Here is a 23,542-nt window from a genome sequence, read left to right as displayed (position 1 = left end):
CATCAGCTGAACAATTTCACAACCATAGTTGATGCATGGCCGCCATCACCAAAGCCACTCCTCTGGCCGAGGTACGGACCAAACTGCAGCCCGTATCTGCTAAAAAGGAGGCAGGGGTTCCATAACTGCTCTGGAATTCACTCCAGCATCATCAACTTCCTGAGAGAGAAGCAAACAAGATTGTGCCACAAGGGTGCAACAGGAAGATATCTGCAAAGTCATGCATCCCTTCAAGGCCGCTCCTCCCTTCACAGGGATAGTCTGCTTAGAGACAGCACAGACCAGCGCATCCACTTTGGGAAAACGCAAATACTCTCTCACAGCTGCATTCAAGAGGTACAGGCCTCCCAACATTCTATCCCCTTTGAAATTTGCCTCTGGGGCGTCCCATTCAAGATCAATCAATTCCTGAATGCCATCCATAACAGGGAAAAAAAACAAGAGGCTTTACGCAAGGAATCCAAAATGGGATTCTTCTTCGGCTCCAACAAGGAAACCGTACCAGAAACTCAGCATCTTCAAGGTCTGGGAAATCAGGCCCAGCAGTTTATCTCTATGAAAGAACCGTAACACAGTCCGATACGGTTCCAGCCCCAAAGGAATTTCCCCATCTTCGAGGGAATCAGGATCTTCATCATCAGTGCTATCTGGGTTCCTGTCAAGAATATCCACGGCAAACCAAGGCGTGCTCTGGCACTTAACCATAGGACTGAAAGAGGGAGGGGCCACTGGCTGAGGGTCCAATATGACAGGACTGTGCCTGAAGAAAGGCTTGTAAACCCTGAAAAAACTTCACCCAAGAAAAAGCAGCTGGGTACACTCCAAACCCAAAAGGAACTGGAGCGGGCCCACTGAACTGCTATTGTCAGCAGAGGAGCCAGTCAAGGGAGTACTAAGGGCTGGTGCTGAAACCACACCATTATCAGAATGGGAGGATCCAGGCTTAGCAAAATCCAAGGAAGACAACTCTCCCTGAGCATCCAAACAGCACTGATACATGTTAGAAAATAGATCAGCTGAGAAGCCCAAATATGACAGGCAACACAAAAGAGAAAGGTGCTTAGGCTTCTTGTTCTCCTGCACCATCAGCAGTTATCAATGTGCGTCCAAATGGCTCACACTCAAAAAAATTATGCACACCAAAGTTAGGTGCCTCAACCCACACGCACAACTTGTGCGCGAAGGCTTGAGCACACCACCATGCTAAAAACTTGTGCGCAAAAGCTGTTCCCTAAACTGAGCGCACGTGCGTGCAGAGCCGATGCACTGCGCACACCAACATCCTGTAGAGGGCAGTAAAGCACGCACAGAAGTGCATGAAAACACCGCTGCAGCCTACCACATGGCAAGCAGGCAAAAAACCTAACTGCGGGGCCTAGGCTACTGGGATTGCTCAACATGCTAGGCTGCCCAGGTCCCCCACCCCAATGGGAGTGGGAACGATGTCGGAAAGGTGCACAGAGCCCGGAGGAAGTCCTAAAAACTCCTCTGTCTTGGAAGATAAAACTGCTTCCTTTTTGATTTAAAAAAAAAAAACCCCCCAAAAAAAACCCCAACTTACCTGAGCTCAATGCTTATTGGCCGAGTACAGAGATTGTCTCCGGCTGCGGGGGAGAGGGCATCTGCCATCACTGCCGAGCTTGGACCCTCCTGCACCCACTGCCTTTAAGCTGTACAATCAGCTAAGACCATGCCAGGAAACCCAGCTACCAGATCAAGGCACACATCTGAGGGACCATGAAAATCACACCTAAGGAATTTGCAATGGGGGAGGGTCCACTTGGTATCACTGCAAGTGACCATTTAATTTAAAATCCTCCTTCCAAAATCTAAAGCAATCCCCATAGGGATATGCACATCTACCATCTGCTTGAGACGGAATAATACTGGCAGGCTGGGGTCTCTGCAGGGCTATATATACTGTGATGTCAGCTTGCGCCGTCTCCATCTGCTGGCAAGGTAGCATAAACAACTGGTTCTAAGTCCATCTATCTTCATGCCAGGAAAAACTTATTTGGGTTTCAGTAGTGGTATGGATTTGGAAGAAAATTGGATAATCTATAGCAAAAACTTCTATTGGACTAAAGTATACGTGAGCTTACCAGATCACAAAGGTCCCCTTCTGCAGATGTGACTGCATAAAAGAGCTAACTTTTAAAAATATTTGATGCAAAAACAATATCCAAAGTAATAGAAAGGTATTAGAAACATTGCTCCAGAATTTCCGTTCTTTATTCCATATACTCTATTAAATAAAACTCCAAGTCATCACTATAATTGTGAATTTATTGACTGACTTACTTAAGCCTTCATTCTGAACAATACAGAACAAGAGTTAGAGGACAGAATACATTTACAGTAAGTGCACGTGTTACATGGCCCAATAAAATTGTTTCCAAATGAACTAAGACCCTGTGCTTTGAGAATTAAATTGAGGAACCAATGTAGGAGTACAGACACCTTCAACATTTCAATCAGTTACAGACAATTACCGATACTAATTGTAGCACAGAATTGATCTGAAAATATACAAAACTTCTGAAATGAAATTAAAATTCAATTAAAAAGTGCACTGTAAAAGCAAAGGAACTCCTGTTAATTATCATTCAAGTGTGCATTACTGTTTTACTGCCAGTATGAAATTCTGTATTTGCATTTCCCGGTACAAATATGTTCCAAAGCTTTCAAAGCCGTATTCAGTGCTGACTTGTTAAGGTGGCTCCATGAAAATACCTTCTTCCCGCAAAGGACTAATCCAGGGGCCGGGCTTGGAAGCTGCAGCGTTTGTTGCTCTATGAAACAGCAACTTGCTTTGTCTGGTCAACGACTGGCCAGCCACCATTAACTATCGGTTTTTGTTCTTTTTGGAATTTCCCTGTTGTGACCAAAAACAACAAAAAACAAACAGTGAGGACATGTGAAAACAATTGCTCTGGCGAAGATACATATCTACAAAACTCTAAGCAAGTCAGCAACTTGGGCTGCTCCTGCAGTAAGCACGATATAGAAATAACTATCACCATTCCATTTACAACCCATGGTCCTGTTTGTTTACAACTACATGCTTAATTAAAACCTTGTGTGTTTGATGTTCTGTATTTGCTTACACTGTAATGAATGTCATTGGAGTAGGAGGGGAGCAAAACTGCAGAATTATAACCACAAATATGACACATGGGAAAATTCTACCATTTAGAAACAAAAAAAAAATGGCTTAGATTGTATTAACCTTAAATGCAAAGGGAAAGGAAACCAGATGAGTATAAAGAATCATCCCAAGTACAATTTGCTTGATGAAGTCCAAACACTGATAACTAAACAATTAGAGACAATTTGTTTCTGAGATACTACACAAAGCATCTCCATCTGACATACCTTTTGCAAGGGGTAATGCAATTTTGTGGAGTAACAGGCTGTGAACCAGGAAAGGCAGGGTCCAAATCCTGCTGCTTCTTGTGACTGTAGTCAAGTCACATTATCCTACATTGCCTCAGGTACAAACATTGAAAGCCCTCTGGGGATAGGGAACTTCCTATAGTACCTGAATGTAATGGAGAAATTACTTACCTGATAATTTCGTTTTCCTTAGTGTAGACAGATGGACTCAGGACCAATGGGTATAGTGTACTCCTGCTAGCAGTTGGAGACGGATCAGATTTCAATCTGACGTCAGCCCCTAGTACATATACCCCTGCAGGAAGTGCAGCTCTTCAGTATTCTCCTCGAAAAGCATTGTGGATATATGTGTGACTGACTGATTGATTAACTTAATAATTTGGTTAACTTGGATAACTTCATAACTTGGTTAAACGTTAAACTTGATTATCTTGATTAACGTGAACTGGTTGATTGACTATAGCTGGAGACCGCCAGTGTACTCAACCGGAAAGCGTCGACACCTGGCCGGGTGGATGCCCTAGGTAAATGAAAAACATGGCTTACCCTTGAACATTTGAAGGCCCTGCGTGACTGCAGCCAAGGGTGGGATGCTGAGTCCAGCACGGAACTTGAGATCACTTGGACAGGCCCTGCTGACTATACCATCACCCAAACTGGCTCATTTGAGTTCAGTGAGGGAGAGATCCCTGTCTCTAGCAGGACCAAAGATATGGAATTCTTTGCCTGTTGAGATCCGGTTAGAGGAGAATATCAATAGTTTCAGGAAGCTAATAAAAACCTGGCTATTTGAACAGGCCTATGTTAATTAAATGACCTCGCCTATTATATCCCTAGAGATTGAGGAGATACTAGAAGGGTTAACTGTTTGAGGAATGGGGAAGAAATGGTGGGGTTTTATTCATGATTGTACTTAGTATGGTTTTTAGTTTTAATTTAATTTTGATGATGTAAGATGTGCAAGGATATGTTTCCCATATATGTATATGTATTTTGAGTGTCGCTACTGCAACTCAATCTAATGTAAACCGCCTTGAAATTTATTTGAAAGTCGGTATATAAAGTTGAATAAATAAATAAATAAATAAATAAGGAAAATGAAATTATCAGGTAAGTAATTTCTCCATTTCCTAGCGTGTAGCAGATGGACTCAGGACCAATGGGATGTATAAAAGCTACTCCCGATCCGGGTGGGAGGCTGCCCGTGACCCACTTAGTATTGCCCTTGCAAATGCTGTGTCCTCCCGAGCCTGAACATCCAGACGGTAGAATCTGGAGAAGGTATGGATGGAGGACCATGTAGCCGCTCTGCAGATCTCGGCAGGTGACAGCATTCTAGTTTCTGCCCATGATACTGCCTGGGCTCTGGTAGAATGGGCCTTGACCTGTAGAGGTGGTGGCTTGCCAGCTTCTACGTAGGCCGCCTTGATGATTTCCTTGATCCAGCGGGTGATGGTTGCCCGTGAGGCCGCTTCCCCTTGTCTCTTTCCGCTGTGAAGGATGAAAAGGTGGTCTGTTTTTCGTACGGGATCGGACATTTCCAGGTATCTGGATAGGAGTCTGCTGATGTTGAGGTGGCGGAGACTACGGGCTTCTTCCGAATTCTTCCGCCCATCCGTCATTGGTAGCGAGATAGTCTGGTTAAGGTGGAAGTGTGAGACCACTTTGGGGAGGAAGGAGGGGACCGTGCGTAGTTGGATGGACCCCGGGGTGAGCCTGAGGAATGGCTCTTGGCAGGACAGTGCTTGTAGTTCCGATATGCGGCAGGCTGAACACACCACCAGCAAAAACACCGTCTTCAAGGTTAACAGGCGAAGGGACAGACCTCGTAGGGGTCTGAAGGCGGTTCCCGCTAGGAAGTCCAAAACGAGGTTGAGATTCCACAGCAGTACCGGCCACTTTAGTGGTGGGCGACTGTGTTTGACTCCTTTCAGGAAGCGTGACACGTCCGGGTGAGAGGCTATGCTATTGCTCTCTCTCTTGGAGCCATAACATGACAGGGCAGCCACCTGTACCTTGATGGAGTTGAGGGACAGGCCCTTCTGTAGTCCGTTCTGTAAGAATTCCAGGATCACGAGAACTGTGAATGAGCGTGACTTGATGTTGTGGTCTTCGCACCAGGCTTCAAACAATTCCAGATCCTTATGTACGTTAGTGATGTGGAGAACTTGTGTGCTCGGAGGAGGGTGTCGATTACCACCCCTGAGTATCCGCTCTCAGGCAAGCCCTCTCAATGGCCAGACCGTAAGAGAGAATTGAGCTTGGTCCTCGTGGAGGATCGGACCTTGTTGTAGTAGGTCCCTGTGTGTGGGGGCAGGGGTAGGGGGTTCCCTGCCAGCAGTCTTCATGTCTGCATACCAGGGTCTTCTTGGCCAGTCCGGAGCCACCAGAAGAACTAGTCTCTTGTGCAGGTGTAACTTGTGAATGGTTGCGCCCAGTAGGAGCCACGGCAGGAAGACATATAGTAGAGTCCCTGGGGGCCAGGGCTGTACCAGGGCATCGATCCCTTGGGACTGCGGTTCCCGCCTGTGGCTGAAGTATCTGGATACTTGGGCGTTGGATCTGTTTGCCAGAAGGTCCATGTCCGGTGTCCCCCACCAATCCACTATTATCTTGAAGGCGGTGGGTGACAGCCTCCATTCTCCTGGGTCTAGACTTTCCCTGCTGAGGAAGTCTGCCGTGATGTTGTCTCTCGGCAATGTGGATGGCGGAGATCTCCTGGAGGTTTGCTTCCACCCATGCCATCAGGGGGTATTTCTAGGGACACCTGTTGGCTTCTGGTTCCCCCCTGCCGGTTGATGTAGGCCACTGTCGTGGCGTTGTCCGACATTACTCTGACCGCTTTGTTTTGAAGTCTGTGGACGAACCGCATGCAGGCTAGTCTGATGTTCCATCCCGCCTCTTCTGCATTCCTCTGCCCTTGGGCGGTTAGCTCCTCGCAGTGTGCTCCCCATCCTCGCAGACTGGCATCTGTGGTGAGTAGAGTCCAGGTTGGGGAGGATAGTTTTGATCCGAGGCTCATGTGGTTGGCCTGCAGCCACCACCGTAGCTGGGTCCGAACTCTGCCCGGGAGTGATAGACGTACGGTGTAGTTCTGGGACCGTGGGCTCGCGCCCATGGCACAACTTCCAGTGTGGATGCCATCAGCCCAAGGACTTGCAGCTAATCCCATGCTGTGGGACGAGGATCGTCCAGCAAGGTTTGTAGCCGGTTCCACAATTTTGATCTCCTCGTGGGGGGTCAGGCTGACCTTGTCCTCTTTGGTGTCGAATCGGACTCCTAGGTATTCCAGCGACTGTGAGGGCTGTAGGGAACTCTTGTTTGTGTTGACTACCCATCCTAGGCTTTCCAGTAGAGTTATGACTCTGCTGGTTGCTTGGTGGCTTTCCTCCGGTGACTTTGCTCTGATCAGCCAATCATCCAGGTAGGGGTGAACAAGAATTCCTTCCTTCCTCGGTGTTGCCGCCAGCACCACTATTACCTTGGTGAACATCCCGGGTGCTGTGGCTAACCCGAAGGGTAGTGCCCAGAACTGGTAGTGACGGTTCAGGACTTTGAAGTGTAGGTAGCGCTGATGTTCCTGAAATATGGAGATGTGCAGATAGGCCTCCGAAAGATCCAGGGATGTGAGAAACTCTCCTGGTTGTATCGCCCTTGTAACGGATCGTAGGGTTTCCATGCGGAAGCGAGGGATCCTGAGGTGGCGGTTGACCAACTTGAGATCCAGGATGGGCCTGAATGTTCCCTCTTTCTTGGGAACGATAAAATAAATGGAATAATGGCCAGTATTTATTTCCTGTGGAGGTACTGGGGTTATGGCCTCGAGGGCCAGTAGCCTGGATAGTGTAGCTTCCATTGCCGCCCACCTGGAGGGGTCGTGGCAGGGGGACTCCACGTACTTGTCCGGAGGGGTTCATAGGAAGTCCAGGTAGTACCCCTCCCGAATGATGGCTAGGACCCACTTGTCCGAAGTTCTCTCAACCCATCTGTGGTAGAATAGGGCTAATCTGCCCCCTAAGGCTTCTTCCCTTGGATGGGTAGGCTGAATCTCATTGTGTGGTGCGGTTGGGGCCCGTACCCGAGCTGGCTCCCCTCTTGTTGTTTGTCCGAAAGGACTGGTTCCTGCCTGTAGGGCGGGGCGCTTGATAGTTGTTCCTGTAAGGATTGAAGCGCTGCGAACTTCTGCCCCTGGAGGACCTGGGGAAGGGACGCTAATTTCTCTGTGTCTTATCTTCCGGCAGTCGCGGCAATGGGGACTCGCCCCATTTGTCAGCCAGTTTCTCTAGTTCACTGCCGAACAGGAGGGATCCTTTGAAGGGCATCCTTGTGAGGCGTGTTTTGGAAGATGCGTCAGCCGACCAGCTTCGGAGCCAGAGTTGTCTCCTGGCAGCCACCGCAGAGGACACTCCTCTGGCCGCTGTGCGCACTAGGTCAGAGGCAGTGTCCGCTAGGAATGATACCGCTGGTTCCATGTCTTCTCCCAGGGTGTTCCTGGTTTGTGATAGGCAGGCACGTGTCATCACGGTACAGCAGGCCGCAATTTGTAGAGACATAGCAGCGACGACAAATGATTGTTTGAGGATGGACTCCAGACGTCTGTCATGTGCATCTTTGAGTGCAGCTCCTCCCTCCACTGGGATAGTGGTGCGCCTAGAGACCGTGCAGACCATAGCATCCACTCTTGGGCATGCAAGAAGATCTTTGGTTGCTGGGTCCAGGGGGTACAGGGCTGCCAAGGCTCGTCCCCTTTGAATGCGGACTCAGGAGCATTCCATTCCAGGTCAATCAGCTGTTATGCTGCTTGTAACAGAGGGAAATGGCGAGAAGTCTGACGAAGACCCTCCAGCAGGGGGTTCGGTTTCGGTTCCCCGAAGTACCTGGGCCCAGGATAGCGAGCTCCGTCAGACATTGATTGACCAGGTCCGGGAGCTCGTCCTTTGTGAAGAAGCATCTCATGGTTCGGTGAGGCTCTGTCCTCAGGGGGAGCTACCCTTCTTCTAGGGGTTCGGCTTCTTTCTCAGAGGTGTCAGAGTCCCCGTAGGTGGGGTTTTGGGTAATGGGAGCCTGTGCCTAGGTCTTGAGGGGCCTGGAGCATGCGGGTCCTCCGGTGGAGCATGTGGCTGGACAGCCAGAGGTTCAGTTTGCATTTGAATCCCCTTGAAAAACTCCCCTTGCATTGAATCCCCTTGAAAAACTCCACCCATGATATGGACGCTGGATCAAAGCCGAGGGATGCTGGTTCCTTGGGGGTCCCTGTGGGGGGGGGGGGGGGCCCTGGCTAAGTCCGGGGTGCCCCCTGAGGAGCTGGAACTCAGCCCTGGGTGGGACTGGCCCTGGGCTGGATCTCCCAGGGCCTCATCGCACTGCGTGAACAGGGCGTCGGCCTCCTCGCTTTGTGCAGCTCTGATGTGGCATGCTGGGCAGAGGCCTTGCGCTTTAATTTCTGTTCCTGGGGGTGCCATGGTTGTCGGCACATAACTCTTATGCGCTCCGGTGCGCTTAGACTGAGCGTGTAAGTTGTGCGAGCGGCTGTGCTGTAGATATGCGCTCAGCTATGTGCGTGTAAGTCTATGCGCACAAGTGCTTTGTGCGGCTGGCTCAGAGATGTGTGCTTGGAGGCGAACGGCGCAGCAAGTAGGCCAATATGGCGACCCCCTCAGAGAGTCTCCACGTGGGCAGACTCTTGGAAAAGCCGGGGCCTGGCCCTGCTAGGGCGGATCAACCCGGTGGCACTGGTCCAGGTCGGTGACCTGTGCTTGTCCTCGACCCTTTGAGACCGGATTTAAGTAGAAGATTTCTACCTTACCTGGTCTTCGGCGCTTCCCGGTTTCGTCCTGGGCGGTCTCCGGCTGCGGGGGAGAGGGCAAATACCTTCACCGCCGCGCTCGAGGGTGCACCCGCTGCCTCTCAGCTGCGCCCAAAGGATCGGGGGCTAGGTCCTCACCGCGATTCAGCCGCCGGACCGAGGCTCACCTCAGAGGGACCACGGAAATCACCTCGAGAATCTCAACTGGGGGAGGGACTCGAGGGTATCACCGCAGGAGAGAGGGGCTCATCTTCAGGTAAAATAAAATAAGGTAGGTTTTCTTCTTTCAATTTTGAGTTGTCTTCTTTAAATTTGATCTAACGCTTGAGAGCGTGCAGATAGTCCCTAACTGCTATGGAGACGGAAAATACTGAAGAGCTGCACTTCCTGCAGGGGTATATGTACTAGGGGCTGACGTCAGATTGAAATCTGATCTGTCTCCAACTGCTAGCAGGAGTACACTATACCCATTGGTCCTGAGTCCATCTGCTACACGCTAGGAAATCTACTTTGTCATAGCTTTCACCAGTCAGAAAGGTGGAATATTAATGTTGTCAACTGAAAGCCTGTATTTGTACAATGTAAATCCAATATTCAACAACCTACCTTACTAACCATCTTCAAGGTATCAATTTCTTCCCTTTGTTTAGATAGCGTTTCATTCATACTGCAAAGGTGGTCACTCATCATGCTCAACTGATCTTCATAGCTCCTCTTGGTGGTGGTCAATTCATCCTGAACATTGAAATACAGGCAGTTATCTTAATACTGTATAAACTGGCAAGTTTTTTCTTTTGTACATATCATACATACTTAGTTTTAAAAATAGTTTATGCACAACAAATAATCATGGTGGATGAATATATTAAAAGAAAAAATTCCAAAAGGAACAAATCTGATAACTATACTTGAGTAATACTGCTACACAATACCATGGACTAAAATGACCACATGGTCATCCCAACCATGTGGTTAGTGTTGACTGCTTTGGCCCCATGCTTGCGGAGCTGCTGTGTCCAACACAAACCCGCAGCAGCAATTCTCTCACATCAAGCCTGCCTTTCAACATTCAGTGCTGTGGCTGTGTGGGTTGTGGGGCCTGCTTTCCCTCTTTCCTCAAGCAAATTGGCAGTAGCAAGGGCCTCACATTTGCTCCCCACTCTCCTCACATGCACCTTCCCCTATGCAGCACCACGATAGCGGGAAACACACAGGCCGCTTCCCCTCACTTCCTGTCTCTCTCCCCTGCTGGCAGGGCTGAAGAAAACCGCTGGGGCCGTCGGCAGAATTGAAGAAGTATCCATTCAGCTGCAGGTCACTGCCGGAGCCCAGGCCGGTTGGGGTTGAAGAAAACAGCTGCAGGCCACTGGCAGAGCCATAAAAAGGAACTGCTCAGCTGTGGACGGTCCTAGAGAGGCCACCGGAGCTGCAGCCCAGGATGGTGGGGGCCCAAGGAAAACAGAAGCAGCCCACGGTGCAGCAAAAAAACAGGAGCTGCTCAGCTGTGGGTTGCTGCTGGAGCCAAGGACAGGAGCTATAGACCATTGAGGGAGCCCAAGCCAACAGACTGAAGAAAGGAGAGAGAGGCAGGCTGCATGGTGAAGAAAAAGCAGAGGGGCACAATTGTAAGAGAGGTGTTTGTGCGTGTGAGAGAGGGAGCCTACTTGTGTTTGTACGTTGGAGAACATGCTTCTGAGCGAGAGAGAGCGAACATGCTTTGGTTGCTTTCTGTGTGTGTGTATGATAGAGAGGGAGCTAGCCTGTGTGTGAGGAAGGGTGTGTGCTTCTGTCTGTGTGTGCATGAGAGGGATGAAGAAGAAAGTTTGTGCATCTCTCTCTTCTGCTAATCCACAACAATTTTAGGATAATTGGAAATCAAATGTTCCCAGGTATGGAGAGAGATTTTTTAATCCTTATTTTTTTTTTTTTTTAGATATTATTTAATGTCTACAAAACAAACGTATTTCAAACCAGTAAATTTGTTTTTCCCTTTTTTTTTTTATATCTTTATCATTTTTCATTTCAATTTACAAAGAAACATACTTTAATCTAAACATAGGTAAATACTGTATGTATATAAAACCAAAATATATTAGAGAATAATTAAAGAGAATTATTTGAAACCTTCTAATTTGTTTTTCACATATCTTGAATCAATGACACTACATTGTTAATAATAACAACAAACTCGAATAAAAGAAAACAGGAGGCTGAATTTAAAGGACATAAGAAAATATGGAGAAATTTTTGGATAATTAAACATCCTTTACTTTTGATTTGAATATCTCAGAGCAAAGCAGGAACTGTCTGATCACCTTAGCTTGAGCGTGCCTAGGTTTCTTGGGGTATGTAAAACTAAGACTGGGACCAGTGGAATAATTAAAAACTAGCAGCCTTAGCCAAACAGGACGCTCTCCCATTCTGTGCCTATGGAAAACGTCCTCAATGAATTGGCGCGGGGGGGATCGCTGCGAGCCGTTTTCGCCGCCGGCTGCCCCCTCCGGAGGGCGGCAGAGAAGGGAAGGGGCTGAAAAGCAACAAAAGGTAAGTTGGCACATGTCGAGCCGCTTCGGGAGGAGGGGATTTTCGGTTTTCATGGGTTAAAGTTGGGATCCACTTCCTGGTGCCTGTCATTTCAAATGTCATTTGAAATGACAGGTACCAGTGCACCCAGGATACTGTATAGGCGCTGTATTAAGCGCCTATACAGTAAAATGGGTTGTGCGGGCCTAACGCTTCGCCTATCACTTCGCAGACGCAGCTTGCATTTGCAATCAATTTAAATAGAGTATCGAGCGGTATGTGATCAGAACAGTGCGTGGGGCAAACGAGGGTGCGCCCGGCACTGCCGCACTCTTTCTAACGCGTCCTTGCTGTATCGAGCTGTGAATGAGCACATGAGCAGCAGCAAAACAGCAAATGTCTTTGTATGTATGTATTTTGTCTATGTCTGATTGTGTGTGTCTGAGCCACTGGCTGGCACTATGGTTGTCTCATTACTTGAACTGATTAGTTGGCAGAAGACTAACACCAGACCAGATACGAGAGATGTAACCAAGCTTGGGGGGGGGGGGGGGGGGGGTGATTGCATGGATAGAAGTGGGACAGCAGTTCAGTTTATTAACTTCGGGTATAGGATGTTTGCTACTTAATTGCTTAGGAAAAATGTTAAAATTTATTTTGGGAGATTTTTTGTGTGTCTCAGTTCTTCCAGGCTCCAGGTGACGTGAGGGGTACCTATCAATGATTGGCTTGGTATGCTTTTGGAGCTCATGACCAAGTCAGAAATCAAGTGGCCTGGTTTTGAAAAAAATCCCTTGGGCTGATATTTTTCTGCACTAGCTGCACTCGTTTAATATTTTTAATCTGTGTTCATGTGGAATTCATTCTTTCAGAATGAATTTCTTTCAAGAAATTTCTTGTTTAAACAAGCCTTTCCAGACCCTAACTGATTCTTAGCATCAACCATAGAAAGACACTTCAGCATACTGTAAATAATTATACCTCTGTCTGTTAAGTTACTATAGCTTTGTTTCTTCTTCCCCCAGTAGAACAGCCTTGTTTTTATTGTAACTGCACTGTCTCTCTTCACTTGTTCAAGGTTCAAAGTTATCACTCCCCCTGTTATTTTGTAAACCAGCATGATGTGATTGTATCATGAATGCCGGTATAGAAAAACTCTAAATAAATAAAATAAATAAAAGTGCCACAGAAAAACTATTTGTATGGACTATTTGCTGCTTCAGAACTGAGAAGTGTTTCAGATATCGTATACAAGTAATTTGATACGCAAAGGGGTAGATTTTAAAAAGGGTGTGCGCGGGCGTACATGTGCAAGCCACACTGCCTTCCCCCGTTCCCTCCCAGGCCATTCTGAAATCAGAGCAGCCTGAGAGGGAACTTCCCTTTCCCCTAGCCTGACCTTTCCCACCCCTTCCCCTAGCCTGACCTTTCCCACCCCTTCCCCTAACCTTCCCCCCCCCAGCCCTACTCTAACCCCCCCCTGGCTTTGTCTTACCTTCTATGCCTGCCTCTGGGCAGCCTGCCGGCACGCGATCCTCCAATACAGCGGCAATGGCCGCTATGTCAGAGGCCTCTGTCCCCGCCCCTGCACCTTTAGTAAAGCCCCAGGATTTACACATGTCCTGGGGCTTTACGTGCGTCACTGGGCTTTTTTAAAATAGGTCTGGCGCGTGTAACCCGATTTACGCGCATAGAGCTTTGAAAAACCGGCCCTAAGGGTTTGTTTTTTTAAAATAAAATTTTTCTAAAAAAAAGGGCAATTATGAAAACACCATATGTTACCAGAGAGATTTTTTACCCCATGTGACTGACCACATATTTGACTGTCCTTAAAAAGAATTTAAAAAAATAGAAGTTTAGTAGTTTTTTGTTATTGACTACTTTATACAATCTATTATATATTTTATTTTGGTCCACAGTATTGTGTAGCAATATAAATACTATATTAGCAATTCAATGGCTCTGGGAGACATGCCATTTAATAACTTGAACTAATGATTCTTGCAACAGAAGATAAATGTAACTACAACTTGAAAGTAGATTAGAGCAAGAGAAGTCCAATCCATTTCCACATATCAACATAGCAGAAAACCTTCGATTATACAATTGTATGAACATATTTGGGGCTTTCAGTAGAACAATGAAAAAAATAGAAACAAGAACACTAGTTTTTTTTTTCCTAGTTTTTCAGCAGAAAAAAATAAACCAGGATAGGCTGCCCAGAAAAAGTAAGAAAGATCAGAAGTCATGTTAAAGGAAATGTTTTTGGTCTTTTAGAGATTGCTCATTTGATACATCAACTCTCTCAAACAAGACATAGCATGACATTCTACAGCCTAAGTAACTATCAGCAGCACAAGCTACTTGCGGTCTAAGTCAGAGCTAAAAAAACACAAACTCATTCAACAGTGGCCTTTAGTGGAAGAGCCAGCCAGATATGCCAATTCCTTTACAGAAAGGCTGAAGAGCATTCATACCACTATTTCAGCATTACAGATCGAAACGAAAAATAGTGAATTGAAAGTATTACATTTAAAAGAGTATCACTGCAAACAAAGAGCAAGGCCCATCTACTCTGCCCATTTTCCCTTCCTATTGCAGGCTTCTTAAACTCTAGATTTATCTTTATTTTTCTATAACTACAGATCCTCTGTCTCTCCCATGCTCTCAAATTCGGATAGTTTTTGCCTCCACCACTTCCCCTGGGAATCTGTTACATGCATCTACTACTTTCAGTAAAATATTTCCTTTTGTTACTCCTGAGACCCCCATGACTTCTTGCTTTATAAATATTTCCACTAAAAGGTCCTCAACCTTTGCTTAAAATGTACATCTTTGAGATATCTGAATCTAACATATCCATTTAAACACACGTTTAAACCCAAGTCTCACCTAGAAAGCTGGAAGAATGCTGAATAGAATGGAATGATGCCAAAGTCCCAAACAAAAAAATCTAGCTTTGATATTCCTCGAAGATGAGTGGCATCAACTGCTTTAGAACATCAACAAACTAATGTGCACATCTCCAAAAAAAATGGCAAGGTAAGGACAAGTTACAGTGCTGTAGGAACAAGGCCCTGTAAAACCTTCTGAATGTGTATGTGGCAAACAAAATGAGTCTTTGGCAACAAGATGGATGCTTGAACTCTTTCTCTGCATGTACACAGAAAAACATGATGGCAAAAAAAAAAGACCATATAAGCTCATCTAATCTGTCCATCCGTTCAATTTATTTAGAATTATAACTACCATCACTTCCTTAGGGACCCCTGTATTTATCCCATATTTTCTTGAATTCAGATACTTTTTTTTTTGTCTCCACCACCTCCACTGAGATGCTGTTCCATGCATCTGCCACCCTTTCTGTAAAGAAATATTTCCTAAGATTACTCCTGAGTCTACCTCTTTCAACTTCATCGCATGATCCCTCGTAATAGTGTCTCTTTTCTGTTGAAAGAGCCTCACCTCCTGTGCATGGAAACGTTTGAGATATTTGAATGTTTCTATTATATTTCCCCTATCTCACCTTTACTCGAGGTTGTACATGTTTAGATATTTAAGTCTATCCCCATATGCTTTAGAACGAAGACAATGACCACTTTTAGTAGCCACCCTCTGGACTAACCCCACCCTGTTTATATCTTTTTGAAGGTGCGGTCTTCAGGATTTGAAACGTCAAATGAGGTCTCAACAGGACCTATATAGGGGCAATATCACTTCCCTTTTTCTGCAGACCATTCCTCTTCTCCATGCAGCCAAGCATCTTTCTGGCTATAACGGTTGCTTTATCCACATTAAGATTGTCAGAATCTCCCCCAGATCCTGCTCTTCCTTTGTGCTTAGAATAATTTCACCTTCATTACTATACCTCTCTTGGGTTTTTGCTTCCTAAATGCATTATTCTGCACTTTTTTAGCATTAAATCTTACCTGCCAGACCGCAGACCATCCCTCCAGCTTTGCTAGATCCCTCATGTTTTCTTACCTTCCTGGCTGTATACCCTGTTGCAAATTTTGGAAGAATCAGCAAAAGAAACTTTTCCTGACAATTCTTCTGTTATGTCGCTCACAAAAATGTTGAAAAGAACCAGTCCATGGACAGATCCCTGAGGTGCACCACTAGCAACACCCCCCTCATCAGAGAAAACTCCATTTACCATTACCCTTTGTTGCCTCCCACTCAGCCAGTTTCTAATCCAGTCAGTCACTCTAGGTTCCATACCAAGGGCGCTCAATTTATAAGTCTATGTGGAGATATATGAAAGGCCTTGCTGAAATCCAAGTACACTATGTCTAGTGCTCTCCCTTGATCCAACTCCCTGGTCACCAAATCAGCAAAGGCCTTTGACAAGGTTCTGCACAAAAGATTTATAAATAAATTGGGCACCCTTTGTACAGAACCTAGAGAAACTGCACCTTTCTGTCCAGGCATGTAAATGCCTGGTATGATGGCTATGTAAACACGCTTATCTGCAGAGTTGCCCTGAAACAAAGGGTTGACTATGCTCTTAAAATGGACACCTGGCCCCTGATGCCAGGAAGACTGGTATTTATGATACTGCTGTCCGAATTCCCCAATCAGATGCTTGCTTCACAAAGCCAGATCATGCCATGCTGCCTCATGGATGAACTGCTTTAGTTTGAAAAATCACAAGCAGCGCCGGACCAATTGGATTGTCACTGTGAAAGCTAATTGCTCTCTTTCTGTTAATGAGCTAAGAGATGCAAAGGAATACCTTTAAAAAAGGAGAAATAAAGCACTAGTTTTGCTTCAGCCATAAGGAACATTGGATAAGAACTAAGACATCTCTTCTGCCACTCCCAGTCTGGAAGAGAACTTTTGTAGTTCCTTTCAAGGAGCTATATCATTCTGCACTTTTGCTATCCTGATTTCCTTCCCAGTTTCCCTTAGGTATTATAAATATTTTTCTTGTCCTACTCCTGAGAATCTTTCTACCTTTTGAATGATTTTGTCTTTTTTCTTTCAGTCACCTGTTTCGAAAACCTTACATGTCTTAATTTTCTTCACTTTCCAAAGATTTGTTGCTGTTGCAATGGCTTATTTTATGATGTCTGATGGAAGACAACTGCATGAAGTGGAACTATTTGACTACAATACTCTGTTATATTATATAGAATGACAATGAGTACATCGGTTCATGGAAACCACAGGCACAGGACTGAAGCTGAAATACAGTATAGAACCAATTTCAGATGTGCAAGATAAAGAATGGAAGGAACAGAACAGGGAATCCTACTAAAAAGATATTTCATACAAATAAAGAAATGTAAGTTTGCAATATCACATGAGGTAATTTGATATGATGAACCAAGGAAACAGTACTACTATACAAAAATATGAAATACCAACAACTGGAAGACTACAGTGGGTCAATGCAATGGGAAATAAGATAATAGCTGAATACCTACATGAAGTAAAAATGTCAGCAATGTACATTAACTGTTTAAAAAAATTATATTCTGATTCACAAATTTTAGCAGATTACATAGTCACATGCATAAGCAAAGATACAAAACAGAAAGAACATCTATTCTAAGACATGAATACATGTAATTGTAAAGAAGCTCAACACACACTTTGGATGCTCTTCACACCCTTCCTTTATGGTGATGTTCTGACTTTTTTTGGCTCTGCAGCAAATTCCTTGCCAGTCTCCTTAGCTCTTCACTTTGAACAGTGCAAACCAAAATTCGATTTGATTCTTATACCATCAGCCCTGATACTCCATTTCTTTGCTTACAATCACTCTTCACTGGCTTTCTATCAAGTTTCACACTGTGCTCAAACTCAATGGGTTTTAGCTACAAATACTTATATGGTCTGGTGTCACACTGCTGCCTCTTTCATTGCTATTCTAAATTTCAGTCTTCACTTGTAGCAGTGCACCTTCTACAGCATCCCCTGCATTAAACAAGCTGCCTTCCATTTTTTTTTTTTTACAATCTCTCTCCATTAGCAACTTTTCTCTGAAAGAACTACCCTGTTAAGTTCAAGGTGCTCCCATGTTCTCTCTTCTGCTCCTAGTTAAAAGCCCAACCCTTCAAACTTACATAACTAGGAATCTACTTTGTTTCTACATTTCTATTCCCAAGCCTGTTTTACTATGTTTGGCTTTTATGAATTTCCCACTCTTCTTTTGTACCTGTCACAGTGAAAGATATGCCACAGTTCTTTGGGTGAATATATGACCTGTTATAGAAGGCTCTCTCTCATTTAATTTCAACATAAACTCCGTTCAACCAAACTAGTGACGTCACTCGCATTTGCTCCGGTACGTCACTTGCTGACCACGAAGGGATTCCCTTTAAATATGGCGCTTTCCCCAGCGTCTTCGCGCCAGTTAAAGGTGTAGCATTTTTCGCTGCTGATAGCCGTTGCTAGCCGCACAGTGTTTATTTTCATCTATAGTGAGTACAGTCCTTGTCCCACGCCACTATATATACTGGCTGTTTAGCTAGATGGAAACTTGTGGTTTTGTTCATACATTATTCACAGCGTTCTGCAAGCGATAGCCGGTACATCGCCCAGAACTTCTGCGATACAAGAACAGTCACTCTTCATAGAAATGCAATTTCTGGCCACCTGAATAGAATTTTGGCCACCATCAATTAACACAAGCGATCCTCAGATCACTGCGAAGCAGATTTGACCGCAGTGACAGCATATCGTCCACAATCTGCATGAAGGAAACTTCTTTTACAGTACAGTGATACTTCCGTATGTATGTATCGGTTTCCACCATTAGTGTCCATAGGTTAAGTGATTTTTCAGTAACTGAAGGATGTTTTCATATGTTCTCTGTACAGATATACAGTGCTCCACAGTTTATTCTTGCCAACATCCAGCCCTTGAAGAAGGAGCCTAGCCGCTCCGAAACATCTAGATGTCAGCTGCATAAGATTGGCCAGACCTCACTTACCTCAACAGCAGCACAAGATAAGTGATACAATTGGATGTAAAAGGCTTTATTACTTTGGCCAGGTTTAATTCAAGCATAAGAGCAGTATTCTCACCATTGAAAGTGGACAGTAATCAGCATAAGAGACTAGATTCAGTTACCTAATGATTTATGAAGCCTAATGTCATGGCTCACAGACATGATAGCTATATTACCAATAGCATCATATGAAGGTATACTTGATCTCACACAGAATTTCCTTGTATAACAGGTCATATATTCACTTTGATTTTGTTTCATGTTATATACTTTGGGTAAAATTTCTGTACAGTTTTAGCATGCTAGCAGAACTCAGGATCGCCCAGTTTATTTTCATTTACATGAAAGTTAAAAAGCTTGCAAAAAAGTGATCACTGTAAATTCTTTCCATTATAAATTATATTTTATGCAAAAAAAAAAATCCATGTTCATGTTTTCAGTAAACAATGCAACTTATGCTTTTAGTTGCATACCTGGCTTAACTTTAATTTGCCTTTGATGCAGTAGCAAAGTTAAGCAAATTGAAACAGGATTGGCTCTATTATTGCCTTTCTGATGACTGTGAAGCAGTGACCATATGACTTCAGAAACACACCCACTTATCAATTCCCATTACCAAAGAATTCTGGGGTTTGGAGTCCTATTGTTTTAACATGAAATACAAGACTATATATGCAAAATGCTTTCAGATGAGAAATTAACAGCACAAAATTGGAGTACAGTGCAGTAGCCTTCAGAAAATCATCTGGTCCTCTTAAAACATATTTCCTGTAAATTAGTTCAATGTGAACAATTTATCTTTATGGGGAACATCATTGCCCCTAATAGGCTTAACATGGATATACAATGGCCAGCTTTCTTGTAACTATCATCTTGTTTAATATATGTGATATTAGGTGCTTTTGATATAGTGATTTAAGTGCTATATAGTGAGGTAATTCTGCATGAACACTTGAATCAGGTGATTCTGTATACCGAGGTATTTAAATTGTTGGTCTGCAACAGCTGGGGTGAGACATCCAGCATAAGAGACGTGATATCTGTGAAACGCCGTGAGACATTTTAAGAATGATGCAATGCTAGTCAGGTAATATTGGAGAAATTACTTACCTGATGATTTTGTTTTCCTTAGTGTAGACAGATGGACTCAGGAACAATGGGTATAGTGTACTCCTGATAGCAGTTGGAGACGGATCAGATTTCAATCTGATGTCAGCCCTAGTACATATACCCCTGCAGGAAGTGCAGCTCTTCAGTATTCTCCTCGAAAAGCAATTGTGGATATATGCATGACTGAATAATTTGAATAACTTGGTTAACTTGATTAACTTGAACTGGTTAAATTAGTTATAGCTGGAGACCGCCAGAGCCCTCAATCGAGAAACGTCGACACCCGGTAGGATGGGTGTCCTAGTTGGAGGAAAGCATGGCTTACCCATGAATCACTTGCTCTCGGGGATGTCACCCGAGAATTCCATGAGTAACGGCAGCTGTGGGTGGGATTTTGAGTCCATCTGTCTACACTAAGGAAAGTAATTTCCCCATTTCCTAGCGTGTAGCAGATGGACTCAGGACCAATGGGATGTATAAAAGCTACTCCCGAACCGGGTGGGAGGCTGCCCGTGGCCCACTTAGTACTGCCCTTGCAAATGCTGTGTCCTCTCGAGCCTGAACATCCAGGCAGTAAAACCTGGAGAAGGTGTGAATGGAGGACCATGTCGCCGCACGACAGATCTCGGCGGATGACAGCATCTTGGTTTCCGCCCAGGACACTGCCTGGGCTCTAGTGGAATGGGCCTTGACTTGTAAAGGTGGTGGCTTGCCTGCTTCTACGTAGGCCACCTTGATGACTTCTTTGATCAAGCGGGCTATGGTTGCTCGCGAGGCCACTTCCCCTTGCTTCTTCCCGCTGTGAAGGACGAATAGATGGTCCGTCTTTCGTACGGATTCCGACCTTTCCAGGTATCGGACTGGGAGTCTGTCGACGTTGAGGTGGCGTAACACTGCGAGACTCTTCCGAATTCTTATGCTCATCTGGCGATGGTAGCGAGATGGTTTGGTTGAAATGGAAGTGAGAAACCACTTTGGGGAGGAAGGATGGGACTGTGCGTAACTGGATGGTTCCCGGGGTGAGTCTGAGGAACGGCTCCCAGCAGGACAGTGCTTGCAGCTCGGAAATACGACGGGCCGAACAGACTGCCACCAGGAAGGCTGTCTTCAATGTTAATAGTCTGAAAGACAGGCCGTGAAGAGGTCTGAAGGAGGCTCCTGCTAAGAAATCTAGGACCACATTGAGGTTCTAAAGAGGCACCGGCCACTTTAGGGGTGGTCGGATCTGCTTGACTCCTTTTAGAAAGCGGGAGACATCCGGGTGAGAGGCTAGGCTGCCGCTCTCACTCTTGGTTCCGTAGCATGACAATGCGGCCACCTGTACCTTGATGGAGTTGAGAGACAATCCCTTCTGTAGTCCGTTCTGCAGGAATTCCAAAATCGCAGGAATTTTGGCTGAGCATGGAACGATGTCGCGGTCCTCACACCAGGCTTCGAAGACTCTCCAAATCCTTATGTATGTTAGGGATGTGGAGAACTTGCGTGCTCTGAGCAGGGTGTCAATTACTGCCCCTGAGTAACCGCTCTTCCTCAGGTGAGTCCTCTCAATGGCCAGGCTGTAAGAGAATCTAGCTGGATCCTCGTGGAGGATCGGCTCTTGTTGGAGCAGGTCCATGTGTGGCAGTAGAGGGAGGGGGCTCCCTGTCAGCAGCTTTCGCTGCGTACCACTGTCTTCTTGGCCAGTCCGGGGCCACTAGAAGTACTGGTCCCTTGTGGTGTTCTATCTTGTGGATGATTGTGCCCAAAAGGGGCCACGGTGGGAAGGCGTATAATAGAGTTTCCTGTGGCCAGGTCTGTACCAGGGCATCAGTTCCCTGGGACTAAGGTTCCCGCCTGCGGCTGAAGAAGCTGGGCACTTGGGTGTTGCACCTGTTTGCCAGGAGGTCCATGGTTGGTATTCCCCAACAGTTTACTATCAATTGGAATGCTGTGGTTGACAGCCTCCATTCTCCTGGGTCTAGACTTTCTCTGCTGAGGTAATCTGCAGCGATTTTGTCTTTCCCTGCGATGTGGACGGCAGAGATCTCTTGAAGGTTCGCATCCGCCCATGACATTAGGGGGTCTTATTTCCAGAGACACCTGTTGACTTCTGGTTCCTCCCTGACGGTTGATGTAGGCCACTATTGTGGCGTTGTCCGACATTACTCTGACTGATTTGTCTCGGAGTCTGTGAACGAACCGAAGGCAGGCTAGTCTGACTGCCCGGGCTTCTAGGCGATTGATGTCCCATCCCAACTCTTCTTTGTTCCATTGCCCCTGGGCAGTTAGCTCCTGGCAGTGTGCTCCCCATCCTCGTAGGCTGGTGTCCGTGGTGAGCAGGATCCAGGTTGGTGAGGATAGTCTCACTCCCTGGCTCAGATGGCCTTCTTGTAGCCACCATCGTAGCTGGGTCCGAACTTTGTCCGGGAGCTGAAGACGTACGGTGTAGTTCTGTGACAGCGGATTCCATCGTGACAGTAGTGAGCGCTGTAGGGGTCTCATGTGAGCTCTTGCCCATGGCATTACTTCCAGTGTGGATGCCATGAGGCAGAGGACTTGGAGGTAGTCCATGCCGTAGGACGAAGCTCACTCAACAGGGTTCGCAACAGGGTCATCAGTTTTGATCTCCTTGTCAGTGTCAGGATGACTGTCTTATTTGGTGTCGAACCGAACTCCCAAGTATTCTAGAGATTGGGAGGGCTGCAGACAGCTCTTGTTTGTGTTGACCACCCTCCCAAGGCTCTCCAGTAGAGTTTTGACTCTGTTGGTCACCTGGTGATTTTCCTCTGGGGATTTCGCCCTGATCAGCCAATCGTCTAGATAAGGGTGTACGAGGATTCCTTCCTTCCTCAGAGTTGCTGCCACTACCACCATGATCTTGGTGAACGTCCGGGGTGCTGTGGCTAATCCGAATGGTAGTGCCCGGAACTGGTAGTGATGGTCCAGGATCGTGAAGTGTAGAAAACGCTGATGCTCTTGATGGATCAGAATGTGTAGGTAGGCTTCCGACAGATCCAGGGATGTAAGGAACTCTCCCGGTTGTATTGCCCTTATTACAGAGCATAGGGTTTCCATACGGAAGCAAGGAATCTTCAGGTGGCAGTTGACAGACTTGAGGTCCAGGATGGGCCGGAACGTTCCTTCTTTCTTGGGAACGATAAAATAGATGGAATAATGTCCAGTATTTATTTGTTGTGCAGGCACCAGTGTTATAGCCTCTAAGGCTAGCAATCTGGTCAGTGTAGCTTCCACCGCCATCCTCTTGGAAGGATCGTGGCAGGGGGATTCCACAAACTTGTCCGGAGGGAGGTGGTGGAAATCCAGGTAATATCCCTCTCAAATGATGGCTAGAACCCACTTGTCCGAAGTTATCTCGACCATCTTTGGTAGAATAGGGCAAGTCTGCCCACTATAGCTTCTTCCTTTGGACGGGTCAGCTGATTTTCATTGTGGGGTGCGGCTGGGGCCTGGGCCCAATCCAGTTCCCCTTTTGTTGTGCCACTTGATATGTGCTTCTGTATGGGTTGAAGCACTGTGATCCTCTGGCCCTGGAAGTTCGGGGGAAGGGTTGCTGGTTTCTCTTATTCCTGTCCTCCGGTAGCCGCGACAGTGGGGATTCACCCCATTTGTTGGCTAACTTCTCCAGTTCACTTCCGAACAGGAGGGTTCCCTTGAAGGGCACCCTTGTGAGTCTCATTTTGGAAGATGCGTCGACCGACCAGCTCTGAAGTCAGAGATGTCTTCTGGCTGCCACGGCTGATAACACTCCT

At 46.0% G+C, this 23,542-nt stretch overlaps 1 protein-coding gene across 1 annotated transcript in view; it reads right to left on the bottom strand.

The window, feature by feature from the left end:
• Nucleotides 1–2,268: 2,268 nt before the first annotated feature.
• PPP1R21 (protein phosphatase 1 regulatory subunit 21) overlaps nucleotides 2,269–23,542 on the bottom strand; it is a 188,354-nt gene continuing 167,080 nt past the window's right edge. The window contains exons 21-22 of the mRNA XM_029593391.1: nucleotides 9,809–9,937; nucleotides 2,269–2,875 (exon numbers count right to left, since the gene is read on the bottom strand). Coding sequence (XP_029449251.1) covers nucleotides 2,846–2,875; nucleotides 9,809–9,937 — 159 coding nt within the window. The 3' untranslated portion in view covers nucleotides 2,269–2,845. The remainder of the gene's footprint in view (nucleotides 2,876–9,808; nucleotides 9,938–23,542) is intronic.

The sequence above is a fragment of the Rhinatrema bivittatum genome, chromosome 3 (assembly GCF_901001135.1).
Source record: "Rhinatrema bivittatum chromosome 3, aRhiBiv1.1, whole genome shotgun sequence".
Lineage (NCBI taxonomy): Eukaryota > Metazoa > Chordata > Amphibia > Gymnophiona > Rhinatrematidae > Rhinatrema > Rhinatrema bivittatum.
The sequence above is the reverse complement of the archived record's forward strand: the minus strand, read 5'-3'. Positions and strand labels throughout refer to the sequence as shown.